The 15,124-nt window shown below is 34.8% G+C and overlaps 1 protein-coding gene across 1 annotated transcript in view; it reads right to left on the bottom strand.

Moving 5' to 3' along the window:
* Positions 1-15,124, bottom strand: part of GRM7 (glutamate metabotropic receptor 7) — a 490,233-nt gene that overhangs the window by 142,533 nt on the left and 332,576 nt on the right. The window contains exon 5 of the mRNA XM_070933577.1: positions 2,523-2,663. Within this exon, the coding sequence (XP_070789678.1) occupies positions 2,523-2,663 (141 nt within the window). The remainder of the gene's footprint in view (positions 1-2,522; positions 2,664-15,124) is intronic.

Raw genomic sequence — 15,124 nt, 5'->3', positions numbered from 1 at the left:
CAGGCTAAGAAGAATTGCATTAATTATGTTGCCATTAATTAGGTTGGCATCTAAGATTAATACTTGACATGGTAGATCCCAGATCCATAAATTAGACTAATGGGAGAAGATATTGGTCCTGTTGTGAAGAAAGCTATGTGGCCAGCAAAAGAAATTTAAATATTATCAAATAATTGATAAGCCTTTCCAACCTGATATCCACCAAGAATGGCGTATTCTGAGCTAGGATAAAGATTCCCCTCACACATATGTGCTAGTCATTTCCGGCTCTAGGGGGCGGTGCTCATCTCCATTACAAAGCCAAAAAGCCAGCGCTGTCCAAAGATGTCTCCGTGATCATGTGGCCGGCATGACTCAACGCCAAAGGCACACAGAACACTGTTACCTTCCCATCAAAGGTGGTCCCTATTTTTCTACTTGCATTTTTACATGCTTTCGAACTGCTAGGTTAGCAAAAGCTGGGACAAGTAACAGGAGCTCACCCTGTTATATGGCACTAGGAATTTGAACCGCTGAACTGCCAAACTTTCGATCGACAAGCTCAGCGTCTTAGCCACTGAGCCACCGTGTCCCTAAACATGAGCTAAGAAAGGTTCAGTTGTGATATTGCTTTCTGTAAAGAAACAAGTCATGGCCACCAGCCAAGATACTTACAAACAGAAGATCAGACAAATGCATAGAAGAAAAGGTTACTCATAACTATTCATTGAACACCTTTACCTGATCCTCACTATGGAAAACAAAAAGTGTAGATTTGCTGACACAGGAGAATATTTGTAGCTCAGAGTTGAAATGATAAGTGCTTGATGCTCTCTAAGCTTGGTTGTTTTGTTGTAGACATTTCATTACCCAAACTAGGTAATATCATCAGTGCTGGTAGGGAGGGGTTTGCTCTTATTTTAATTTGCTCTCAACTTACCTATCCTGGCATTCATTTATTGTATAGACCTATGTCTTTGAAACACTTTCTGTTAAAAAAGAGGACAATCTAAGGCAGTAAGTTTCTTAGATCACAACTCCCAGAGACCCTCTGAAGCTTGGCAGAAATTCTTGATGTGGTTGAAAATATTCAAATAGATGCTTGGAGAATAGGCCTATTGGTTTGATTTATTCATTATATTTAAAATATCTAAGGGCAGCTCCCAACCAGCTCAGCTCAATTAAAGATGCACCTTTAATGAACTGAAATCTCAGTGAGTTGAAACAAATTTAATGTATGAGGTCTTAGTTTCATCCACCCTCGTATATTTTTTTTAAAATTTTATTTTTAATTTGATTTATATGCCGCCCTTCTCCGGAGACTCAGGGCAGACTACAATGTGCTAAGCAATAGCCTTCATTCTTCTGTATATTTATACAAAGTCAGCTTATTGCCCCCACAACTGGGTCCTCAATTTACCTACCTTAGAAAGGATGGAAGGCTGAGTCAACCTTGAGCCTTGGTGAGATTCGAACCTGCAGTAATTGCAAGTAGCTGTTCTTAATAACAGGGTGCTTTAGACCACTGTACTACCAAGGCTCTCATTGAAAGATCAGAAATGGCCTTTAATCAAGAGAAGTTGCACATCTGTTTTGTAGGATCATTATCACAATTACAATAAGAAGCTCAAAGGATGCTTCAGTTTTAGGATAAGAAGATGAATCCAACAAGACAGACTTCAGAGGATAATTAGAACTGCAGAAAAAACAATTACTACCAACTTGCCTTCCACTGAGGATCTGTATAAAGCACGAATCAAAAAGAGGGTTGTGAAAATATTTACAGACCCCTCGCATCCCGGACATAAATTGTTTCATCTCCTGCCCTCAAAATAACACTATAGAGCACTGCACACCAAAACAACTAGACACAAGAACAGGTTTTTCCCAAATGCCATCATTCTGCTAAACAAATAATTCCCTCAACATTGTCTATTCACTAAGTCTGCATTACTATTACTATTAGTCTTCTCATCATTCCTATCACCCATCTCCTCCCACTTATGACTGCATGACTGTATCTTTGTTGCTTCTATCCTTATGATTTATATTGATTGTTTCCTAGTATGATTTGATTGCTTATTTGTACCCTATGACTATCATTAAGTGTTGTACCTATGATTCCTAATGAATATATCTTGTCTTTTTATGTCCAATCACACTTGGCCAATAAAGAATTCTGTTCTGTTCTGTTCTGTTCTGTTCTGTTCTGTTCATAAAGAATACACCATCCATAAGATAACTGTATAAATAAATCTTTCAAAATATACCCCCTTTTCTTGATAAAAAACCCCTTTGAAAAATATCAATTATCACAAGATAAAGAGAACAAATATATTTTAGTTAATTCTTCTTCCTGTTCTTGCATGTTATATCCTTGCTTCATTTTTATTTTTTAAATTAATTTTTCACTTTTTAATTCTTTTTTCCACTTTCTATTCTCACTTTTCAGTCTAAATGAGTTTCCTTGTAACAGACACACAGACATTCCCATAAAAGTCAAGTAATTTTTTTTAAAAAAAGCAGACTGAGAATGAAATTACCAGTGCATTTACGATCTGTGTCTTCCTTTTTTGACCCACTAATTGTTAACTTGCAGTTGAAGTTTTCTTCCCAATATTCTGCAAACCATACATTTCTTCTGTTGTTTTCCAATGTGCGGGATGTAAAATAGGTATCAAATCCTAAAATGACAGAGAGAACAAAAGTTGCTTTTTAATAAAAAGAAGTAGAATACAAGAAGAATATTTTAAGTCTGCAAGTAGGAATAAGGCACAAATAGAAACTGAGCATTAGTAATTAGCAAGGAAGACAGAGAGGGAGGCTTCCACCAAATGAACTCTTTAATACCTCGCATTATCTATATAGTAATGTTGAGATTAATAGGAACATCCCGGGTTTTACTTTGATGGGAGAGAAAGGAGAAATTTTCTGTACTACCTGAGTTTTCCCGAAAATGAGACCCTGTCTTATATTTTTTGTCACCAAAAAAGGCACCAGGTTTTATTTTTGGGGAGGGGGGGATGTCGTCCACTGACTCACCTTACTTGTGCGCATTGCCCCTGGCCTCCTTTTTGCTATCAGAGGCCTTCAGGAACTTCTTCTGCATCTGGCAAGGCTTTCCTGAAGGCCTCTGCAGCCGATAACAGAGCTCCGGATTGATTCTGTTATCGGCTGCAGAGGCCTTCAGGAAAGCCTTGCCAGCTGCAGAGAAATGGGCCAGCAAGATAGGTGTTGGGGTGAGTGAGGCATGACTGCAACTGTCCAAAGGTAAGTAGTAGGGCAGCTACACACACACACACCATCCCCATCCTAGCTTAATTTTTACCCGTGCACCTGGTGTGGGAGGGCGTCTTAATTAGGCCTTATTTTGGAGGGTAGGGCTTATATTGGGCACACATGTAAAAATCAAAAAAACGTACCTACTTTCAGGGTAGGTCAAATTTTTGGGGAAACACTGTATAGCCATACAGTAATTCTATGTACAGTACTTCCGACATGTGCCTTTCCTTAAAACAACAAGGCTGAATGTTATAATAAAATAGTTATGTGTGCTGAGGGTACTGAGCTGGCTCACTCTAATTCATAAAATTTGTAGATCTATATTAGTCGATTCATAAATTCAGCTATATTTGGCCCCTTGTGTGTTGCTTCAATTCTTCCCACTAAAACATAACACAAATGTTGTAATGTTGCTTCTGTATATAGCTCAATTTATGCTTCTGTATATAGCTCAATTGAGCTATGTATATAGCTCAATTTATGCATATGGGACAAAACTATATTAATGAAAAAGATATGAGTCATTATACCGAAAGCCATTTTTTCCCTGTAGTGTTAAGACATAAACAGAATGAAATAACTTTAAAAAAAAAATCACAATTTTAGAAAATTACCTTCAACTGCCAATTCACAAGTCAGCTTTACAGATTTTAAAAGTCTAGACTGTATCACCCAAATTACTGATTTTCACCAGTTTTTATTCTACAGGATCCAATTTGGGTCATTCGGCAGGACCAGAGGTTTAGTCTTTCAAGCTTTTGGACTCATGCTGGAGCCCATTTTGAGGGAATTTCTCTCTACTGGAATGTGTCCAGTTTTTATTCTCTTGGCATTGCCTTATGAGTAGATGATATGTATGTTGACCTGATAAATCATATCATTTGTATCCCTTTAGCTTCTGCTGTTTGGTTTACAGAACAGGAGCAGAAGAAGCTTCAGAGCAATGCAGAGAACCATTGTAATAAATCAATGGACACAGCAGCTAAATTCCAGCCTTACAATCTGAATGCTGACCTTTGTACCTGAGGCATATAAAACTCACAGGAGAAGAAGGATTGGGGGGGAGGAGGGAGTGGCACAGGGATGGGAGTGTCAAATTGCAACTTTCAGTTTGGGCAATGAGGCGCTGACAGCTATTAATGGGACTTCATGCAGCATGAAAGAGCAATGACTAGCTGTGATAACTGAGCTGTCAGCACAACTCATGCATTACAGGATTATAAATCTTTTGCAAAGCTCGGCGGTATCAGGTATCTGTATGACTGAGCTCTAAATGGAATTCTGCTTTTGTTTTATCTCACTCTGTCTCTGAGTGTGTGCAGCACCCACACATGTGCGTGTGTTCTTTACTTCTCACATTAACAAAATAACATATGCACCTGCTTGATTATGCCGCTTGGAGAAGTGCACTTGGATCACACAGCACTGACTACATAAGTTCATCAACGTTTTGGAAGTCATTGGTACAAAAAAACCAAATCCTAAATAACAAACAGAAAAAAATGATTGGGATGGGTAAAAAAAAAAAGATGATTAGGGGACTGGAGGCTAAAACATATAAAGAACGGTTGCAGGAACTGGGTATGTCTAGTTTAATGAAAAGAAGGACTAGAGAGACATGATAGCAGTGTTCCAATATCTCAGGGGCTGCCACCAAGAAGAGGGAGTCAAGCTATTCTCCAAAGCACCTGAGAGTAGGACAAGAAGCAATGGGTGGAAACTAATCAAGGAGAGAAGCAACTTAGAACTAAGGAGAAATTTCCTGACAGTTAGAACAATTAATCAGTGGAACAACTTGCCTCCAGAAGTTGTGAATGCTCCAACACTGGAGCATTCCAGTGGAGCAATTTTTAAGAAGATGTTGGATAACCACTTGCCTAAAGTGGTGTAGGGTTTCCTGCCTAAGCAGAGGTTGGACTAGAAGACCTCCAAGGTCCGTTCCAACTCTGCTATTCTATTCTAAATGAGGACCCAGATTTTTGGGGACAATATGCTGACTCTTGTAAACAGCTTAGAAAATGCTGTAAGGCACTATTGAAGCTGTATATAAGTCCAAGTGCCATTGCTATTATGTGACCACAGTTTTTGTTTTCTTTAGGAAATATAGTACTGTTCAGGTAGAAATAGAAAAAGGAAACTACCTTTTTAATTACAAGAGGTAGTCTTGACCTGGAATATAAACTATTTTAGGCTTCATTGTGTATTTTGATGATTCAATCCTAAATACAGTATTTACAAAAAGGCAAATTAATTGGTAAAAAGGAAATGTGATCAGGTCCACTAAAACCGTACATTGGGTGACAGCAATGCATATTTCGATGTCCAGAACTCATTATGCCAGTCTTACTAGAAATCAGGCACACATAAGGAAGCAATGGTTAAATTCTGTGTAATTTTCCTCTCTTGTTCCTCTACAACTTCCCAGACAGAGAAGTAAGAAACCATGTCAAGGAATAAAAAGAGAGAAGGAGAACACAGAATGGGAGGAATAGAAGAACACAGCTATACAAATGAAAATGTGGATTCACATTTCATTCATTCATTCGTTTTGGATTCAGCCAAATAGTAACATTTTCTTCTACATGCCAAACCAAAAAAAAACAAAAAAAAAAACACACATATTAGTTGTAACAGCCAAAAGGTTTATCCTGTCTACCTCCAAAGGGAAATTAAATACATTTTTTAAAAGGTTCTTGTCTCTCTACTCTTTAAACTGATTTGATGATTCAATAACTTTGAGATCATTTGCTAAATGCCTCCTTGTTGTTCCAAAAATATTGAAACTAAGCAAGAGGGTTTTCAACAACAATGCACTTGGATTAGAATGACTAGTTAGAACCATGATAAATGTTTACTTCAGTTTCCGTCACTGTTACATAAAAAGCATTGTAATCAGCTTAATATTTGCTTAATCAGCCAAACCAGCAATAATGTTAACAGTCAAAAGCTTCTTTTATTGACAATATAAATACCCTACTTATTCTCATTCATGAAATATTGGCTTCATTTCGCATAGCACGTTTAATATTTTCTTCTTTAGCCACACATGAAATAGCTTTTGAATTAAAGTCGTGCAAGCCATTTTATATTCATTGTTATAAAAGAAAAGAAAAAGAACGGTTTCTTTCAGGTCATGAAAACTGAGATTTAGATTGGTTATTCCGTACAGGTACTCCTTAATTTAGAAGAATTCATTTAATGACTGTTCAAAGTTACGACACTGGACAAAAAGTGATTTATGACCTTTTTTCACAGTTACAACCTTTGACCTTTGAAGCATCCCCATGATCATGTGATCAAAATTCACTTGCTTGGCAATATTTATGATGGTTACTGTGTCCCAAGATCATGTGATCCCCTTTTGCGACCTTCTGACAAGAAAAGTCAATGAGAAAGCCCGATTCACTTAACAACCGGGTTACTCACTTATCAACTGCAGTGATTCACTTAACAACTGAGACAAAGAAGGTCATAAAATGGGGAAAAACTCATTTTAAAATGTCTCACTTAAAAACAGAAATTTTGGTCTCAATTTTGGTCGTAAAATGAGGAATACCTGTATTCCAAAAGGTTTTCTTAATTTTGGGCCACAAACATATAATATATGTCACGTAAAAGGCCACCAATGAGTATATAAAATGAATTCATAGTGATATGTTTCTGGTTTGTTTTATTTCAAGTGTAGGTATACTAGTGTTAATATGATTGTCTGATTACATATGGATAACTTTCTGTCTACCATAATCTTTCTGTTTCAACATGTATGTTTGAAGGGAGTATTTGAAGAATCTGATCCTTTCAAGTACAAGCTGTTTTGAAACACATCTCTTCAACCAAAGCATAAATCAGAATGGATTTTGTAATTCTAAAAATGTTTTTCTGCCCAAAACCATACTAAAATGCATTTGATTTCAATATGAATTTTAATATGGATTATATAACTCTCATATTATATGCAAGCAGCGTTTATTCCTCTAAAACTATTATAAACTGCCTTCCGGGAATCTTAAACTTTTAGTCATAAAATAGTTATATTAAAACAAACATTTTACTTCAAATGTTATGAAAGAGGGTGAAGACAAATTATTATTTTTAGTCAGTGTTACCTTAGAGAATAGATATGTAACACACTGATGATATAATGATCTATCTTTCTGGACCTTTCATGACTCAACTTTCTTATATTGACAATATTGCAAAATATAATTTATGGTATTTGCAGTATGTATCACTATATGGAAAGACATTAACTATGATATTTCTTTCCAAAGTGTATTGCCATGTATTGTAAATGCAGTTGTCAAAATTGTCTTGAAACCAAAATTAAACTTTATATGGACAAGATAAGATCTTACAGTATGTCTTAAAGAACCTGTAAATTCCTACTGTAAATCTAATGTCCAAATCATTTTAAATATTATTGGAAGTGTCCAATAAACACATTTAATATTTACAGATGTGTTTTAAAATCATAAGAAGTTATATGTTACATTTTTGTAACATCTAGAGCCACAGATTCTCAAAATTGGATATTCCAGTACTTGATTCCATTATTCAGATATATAACTAATTTTTATTTTATGTTTAATTCCTTATAAAATTTGATTGTTGATTTTTTTTCAAACAATGCATCTTAAAATTAGATGTACCTCAAGAGCTACCCTGTTTCCCCCAAAATAAGACATCCCCTGATAATAAGCCCAATCGGGCTTTTGAGTGCATGGCAATAAGACCAAGCACTTATATCAGGGTTCAAAAAAAAAAAAAAAAAAAAAAGACAGGGTCTTATTTTCGGGGAAACATGGTATTTAAAATAAGGAAGAAAACATTGACAGAAATAGGCCAGATATGCTATCAAAGAGAGAAATTAAAAATATTGCTTAAGTCCAAAACAAAAAGGCCACATGTATGAAAAAATTAGAGAGACACCTTCATAATTCATATTAATATAAGTGGGGTGGAGGGAAGTAAACAGAGTCAGGCTTGCAATATTCTGTTACTAACATTAATAAGCATAACTTGAGCCTTTGCATGAAGATGATTTCTTGATTTGGCCTACATAGAGGGGTTCATGACAGCTTCGGTATATATATTTATTTATTGTTAAATGAATTCTCCAAGTATCCCAATTTTCTTTTTTAAAAAAAAAACTTAGCTCGTTATTTTCAGTTTCAGTTATTCTACACTAACAATTATTCATGTGATTTGGGAAAAAACATAACCTCTTCTCTATTAATGACAAACTATTCCTAGAATTTTCTAAGGCTGAAAGGGAAAAATCCTGTTCAATATACCTGACCCCAAAACCTCCTAACATTTCACAAGAGTTATATACACTACTTTCCAAGTAGTAAGAACAAAATGTTAATTAAGTCTTGCTGCAAAATAATACCTATGTTAAATCAAAGGCCAGTGGTACAACTGAAAATCTATATCATGAAGTAATCTCAATTTGGCCAAGAACAGTTGAGGGTTTTTAGTCTGCTGTAATTCACTTCAATATATTTGTCTGTTAAAGTATCTAATAGGAATTAAGATTGGAATCCCTCTTACACTACACATTAATCTTGATGTAATATTCATTTCAATAGCATTAATCTTGCCCCAGAGACTTAATGGAAATGTTAACCATTGAGCTATGTTTATTGAAATTGCATCTACTTATTTAGACACTTAATACAACTTATTATGATATATTTTGAGAAAGATTTGAGCAAGACCTAAGTATTTTATATAGTCTGTACATTTTTTTTGAGTTTTAAACATTTTATTAGGTTATAAGATACTGTAAGATCCAAAATTCAAAAGAAAATAGGAAAGCAGTGAGGGAAAAGGAGGAAAAGTGAGCAAAGGTTGGGAAAAAGAAAAAACAACAACATTAATTTCTGACTCCCTCTGTTGCAGTAAAATAAGGCATTAACATCAAGAGTCTGTACAAATTTTAATCCTGTAATTAAGTAGCAATCTACAGATATAGTGGATCTCAGAAACAACAAGTTAAACTTCTTCAAATTAATAGCATAACCAGAGCATAAACCACAATATGTTTTGGTGTGATATTGTATCACTCACATGAAAAAATATAGAGATAACCTTGAAGAAGAAATGCAATAATTTTCTAAGTAAATGTTAGTTTACCCCAGGAATAAAAAAGGGGTGAGAAAGAAACTAAGTATAATCCAACCTTGATTCTGTTTGGTTAACAGGGGACAGACAAAAACTCTCACAGATTTCAAGATTCTATTATCCAATAACAATAATAGTAGTACGGTTATTAAAGAAGAACATCAGGAATTGCTATGAAACAGTGAACTTCATAGCAGCACCAAAATAAAAAAAGTTGATATGGATGAATATTAAATTAGTATGCCCAAACTTCAAGAAACAGGAACTATCAAACTATATGTCAGAACAAATGAAAAAAGGAAAGAAAAAAACCAAGAAAGATAAAGAACTCAGGAAGGAAATTAACAAAGAATTAAAAGAAGGAAATTAACAAAGAAGGAAATTAACAAAGCACTGTTGGAAGAGAAAAAAGCTTTACTGTGGTATGATAAAGCTGTTAAAGATGGAAATAGACATGGAAAAAGAAAGAAAAGTTTTCCTGAAGAGCACCAAACTCTGAAAAAGTCTCCAACTTCAAATTGGTAGGTGAATGGATGCCAATGGACAAATAATAATTGATTCAAAGAAATTCAAACCAAGCTGAAAGGAGCATACTGAAATTCTCTACAGCAAGTATATCAGCATCCAAAATACCTTTGAAGATATTGCCTATATACAAGAGCCTCTAGTACTAGGTGAAGTTAGAGTAACACTCCAGTCATTACCAATTCAGAAGGCACTGAAAAATGTCTACAGAAAAATGCAACCAACAGAAGAATAATCAGTAAAGGTATTAACATAGCTTTGCCAGCCAAGCTGAAGAACAACATAGTGGTCATTTTAGGACAGCCCTGAATGTTGGTCTTGAGCGAATTAAGCTGTTAACAAAACAGAGCAGGACCTTGGACAAGAAAGCAATATTAGAAGTCTGGCTTCTCCTTGACTCATTGGAGTATAAGAAATGAAAACAGATCAGACTTGCAAGATTCTGCTAAGGTATCTCAATAAAGTATAATTCTAGTCTTCTTGTGAAGTCTTGTTTCCTGATTTAGACAACTTCAAAGGGCTGATATCAACTGACTGGAAGATGTTGGTCTACATACCAATACAAAAGAAAGTGTGTACAATATAACACAATATCCAAACAATATTTTTTATTGTTGCTTTGATTGTTTTTAAATAATGAGCTGTTAACTTTCCAGCTTTCTCTCTTGATTTTCAGCTCTACCATAATATATTTCAAGGTATGGTATATTCAACTTAACCTTTGCTGCTATCATTTGTTGTTAGGTTTCTAGGATATAGCAGATATTAATCTCTAGCCACCTATTGGAGCTGCAGAACTAGCTCTGAGGTTTATTTTTCCTGTGTTGAGGGCAATAAAAGAATAGATCTCCAAACTTATTAATTTAATTGCATTCCAAAGAATTAAAGTACTGGTAGTTCCCTAATCTATTTCTTAAAATTACACTATTTATGCTAATATAGTGCCCAAAAGAGAATTGTTTGTTTTGGATTTTAAAAATGCCAAATAACTATTACTTATTTGCTTATATATGCTTGGAACACTTTTTAGTTTAGAAAAAAAATGATGTATTAATATTCTTCTTTGTAACTGGAAAACTAATTAAGTTAATGAAAAGTTAATGAAAATCTCTCTGTGTGTATGTCTGTCAGTCTCTCTCTCTTTCTCTCTCTCTCAAACACACACAGATTTTTATATAGTTCTGCAAACTTTCTCACACACACATAGAAGGAAGGAAGGAAGGAAGGAAGGAAGGAAGGAAGGAAGGAAGGAAGGAAGGAAGGAAGGGAATTTGCAGAACTTTATATGTTGTAGTGGAATGTGTGGATAACATTGTGAACTAGGGGAAGAGATACTGCAATCAGAGAAAGGAGGCAGGAATCCCCAGAGGTTTAATAGGGAGAGAAATGTAGGATTGACCTTAATTAATCAAGCAGTTAAAAGTGATGGGGGAAAGTTGGTACAGTACTTCCAAATTTGCAAGATTCTGTTAATACAAAGCCTTCTAATAAAGTAATAATTCGTTCATTTAGTCCTATTTCCTGCCAGGGAAGACTGACAGCTGCCTATTTCATAAGAAGTGGCTCTGGGCAGCATATGCAAAAAAAAAAAAGTATAAAATAATAGATAGTCATGTATAAAACATACACACATAAACACACAAGATTTTATTACTAACAGAATCACCTCAGGCTCTCACTAGTTCCCTGAAACTCCCAGACCTGTTGATAAAGCTGGGTCTTGAAGGAATAGAACAGCAACAATCCCAGCTTATATATTAAAGCTAAGGAGCTCACATCTGGTCACTTATGGATTGGCACCCCTAAAAAGCCTAAGAGATTCATAAAGGATACATGCCTGCTGGTATCTCAGTGGGCCCAACTCCAAAAGGGCCACCATCCCTCCTTTTGGGCCCAGCCAGATCAGATTGTAAAGGAGGGAACACTTTTTACAGACTGATCATTCTTTTAAAAGCAGCAGCCAGAAACTGGAGCCTCTGAAGTTCTACTGACTGGGTATAGAAACATCTGTGAAATATTTCAGAAGTGTTCTTAATAGGGTGATAAAAATTAATCAGAGCAATAATCAAAGTAACTATCTTTACTATTAAAATAAAATAAAATACCTTTCACTATTGCAATGTTCATACTTTAAATCAACTTTAAGATGGTTGTTAGACATATTAGCTACCTCACATATTTTATGGAGTATCCACTAATATTTAATATTAATATTTAATATTTGTTTCCATTTATATACCACCCTTCTCCAATAGGACTCAGGGTGGTGAACAGCCGAAATAAAATATAAGTTTACCCATCCAATTCCTACCCCTTAAAAAGAGTTGCTTATTAAGTAAATTGTATGTTTCTTGCAACCTATTAATACCTGTTTTTCCAGTTACAAATTTGTCCTTTCAAAAAAAAAAAAAAATCTGAGCCCATTTATGTTTCAACTGGCTACTTTATCATGTCACCTTGTAGATGAAGGTAGGTTTCACCTTGTTCTCACCATCAGACTCATATATCAATATAATCAGGTTACTTAATGACAAATGGATAAAGAGAAAACACTAATTTTAATATAGGTTGAAATAAATTACATGTAATGCAAAAAACAAAAATAAAAGTACCCATTCCAACTACACGAGGGAGGGAGAGAGGGAAGAAGGACTCCTCTTTCGGTCCCACTCTCCCATTCATCCCATCCTGATCCCATAACTAAAAACATAGAAAGTCTATATAAATTAAAACATACAGTAAAAACATCAATTAAAGAAAATAATAATGGATATTATTTTAAAAAAGTATATGCTAAAAACAAAGTTGTTACTCATCAGGTTATAAAAATTTCACAGTGGCAGAAGGACTTTGTAATTTTTAAAATCTTATTTCCAATAGAAAGGCAAAAGATTGTTGGATAGAAGATAAAGATGTTTAATTTTCTTGCTAGGGTACATTCTGAACTGAAGTTTTTCCTTTGGTAAAGGAACTTGAACAGAAAGATGTGGATAACTCACTATTTTATGTGCACTATTTTATTTAATATTTCAATTCAGTAGCTTCTTTTGAAGGTTATAAAGAGTTGCCTCTGGTACTCAGTTTCGGAAAGTTAACTATTAAATAACATATTTTCATGAATGATTAATTCTTGGTATTAATCACTAAGCATCTATTATCTCAAGTTTAAAATCAGCTAGCAATGTGAAAAGTACATGAATATTGTATATTATTTTAAGTAATGTGACAAAGACTTCTGCTTTTCAGGATCCAACTGTAGACTACCCTATTTTCCCCAAAATAAGACATCCCCTGATAATAAGCCCAATCAGGTTTTTGAGAACATGGCAATAAGGTCAAGCACTTATTTCAGGGTTCAAAAAAATATAAGACAGGGTCTTATTTTTGGGGAAACATGGCAATTATTTTAAAAATATGTTTGCAGAATTGTCCATGTATTTTAAGTAGTTTAGCTTGTAGATTTGTATTGAACTGGTCATGAGATTAATTTTCTTCTAAGGTCTTTATTCTGGTTTCTTGAAAAATACTAATTATCTCCAATATTTCCAAAACCTTGGTTAAACTGAAGAGCTTGAGCTTCCATAATTTTAAAGAATATCAAAAAAAGGCAACTTTGTTGATTATAGAAAGTCCTTTGAAACAAATCCAGCTGTGGAATGTGATTAGTAAAATTAATAAAATCTCAGAACATCTAATTGTTCTTATGTGAAGCCTATATATGATTCATAACAATTTTTCATTTTATAAGGCACATTGTTAAAATTAATATCATATTAAGTAAGTTAAGGCAAACTGAAAGAGTTACAGCATACTCACCATTCAGTTATCTTATTTATAATATATAATTTATATTATGTACTTATAATTATTTCCCATTTTGTCTTAACTAGGCCCCCAACACCTACTGGACATATAATAATATTCTGTAACTAATATACAAGTAGTCCTCGATTTACAACAGTTCGCTGCTTGAATGACTGTTCAAAGTCACTGAAAAAAATGACATTTTCACACTTACGACCCATGGTATCCCCAAGGTCATGTTATTTACATTCAGATGCTTGCAACTGGTTCATATTTATGACGGTTGCAGTGTTCCAAGGTCATGTGATCATTTTTAGCAACCTTCTGACAAGCCAAGCCCATGGGGGAAGACAGATTCATTTAACAACCATGTTACTAACTTAACTACTGCAGTGATCTACTTAACAAATGTGGCAAGAAAAGTCATTTGATGGGGCAAAACTGACTTAACAAATTTATCACTTAGCAACATAAATTTGGGACTTAATTGTGGTCGTACATTGAGGACTACCTGTATAACTACTTTTTTTGTTAACTAAAGTACACAGCTTCATAATTATGGGGGAGAGGGTCTTGAAAAGCTATAAAACTTGCCATTTTTTTTTAAAAAAAAACGTTATTAGTCAATACCACAAAATTCCTTTCTCACCACTACCTGGGATTATCACAGCTGATTAGAGTATGATCTCTCTGACAGTATGCTTGAGACTGTATTAATACATTTTTAAGTAATTGTAATCAATCTGACACTTTGTATTCATTTTCTTTGGTATCCAACTCCAAAATATTAAAATCAGTAACAAAAGCCAGTATTGTTATAGATAGTCCTTTTTAGTGAATGGTTTTCCCAGTTGCAGTGTATGGTTGGGAAATCTGGACCATAAGGAAGGCTGAGCATCAAAGAATTGAGACCTTTGAACTATGGTGCTGGAGAAGACTCCTGTGAGTCCCTTGGACTGCAAGGTGATCAAACCAGTCAGTCCTAGAGGAGATCAACCCTGATTGCTCTTTAGAAGGCCAGATCCTGAAGATGAAACTCAAATACTTTGGCCATCTAATGAGAAGGAAGGACTCACTGGAGAAGAGCCTAATGCTGGGAATGATTGAGGGCAAAAGAAAAAAGGGACAACAGAGAATGAGGTGGCTGGATGGAGTCACTGAAGCAGTAGGCATGAGCTTAAATGATCTCTGGAGGATGGTAGAGGACAGGACGGCCCGGAGGAAAGTTCTCCATGGGGTCGCAATGGGTTGGACACGACTTCGCAACTAACAACAATAACATTTAGTGAATGCCTCTTACAGTGATCATTCATAGTTACAACAAGGATTTAGCAACCAATTCTCATATTTACACCTTTACAGGATTGTAAAGCAAAGGAGATCTGAAATAAGATCATAATCACAATCA

This window comes from Pituophis catenifer, unplaced genomic scaffold, assembly GCF_029215685.1.
Source record: "Pituophis catenifer annectens isolate HBS135680 unplaced genomic scaffold, rPitCat1.0.hap2 SCAF_2, whole genome shotgun sequence".
Taxonomy (NCBI): Eukaryota; Metazoa; Chordata; class Lepidosauria; order Squamata; family Colubridae; genus Pituophis; species Pituophis catenifer.
This window is presented reverse-complemented; position numbering and strand designations above follow the sequence as displayed.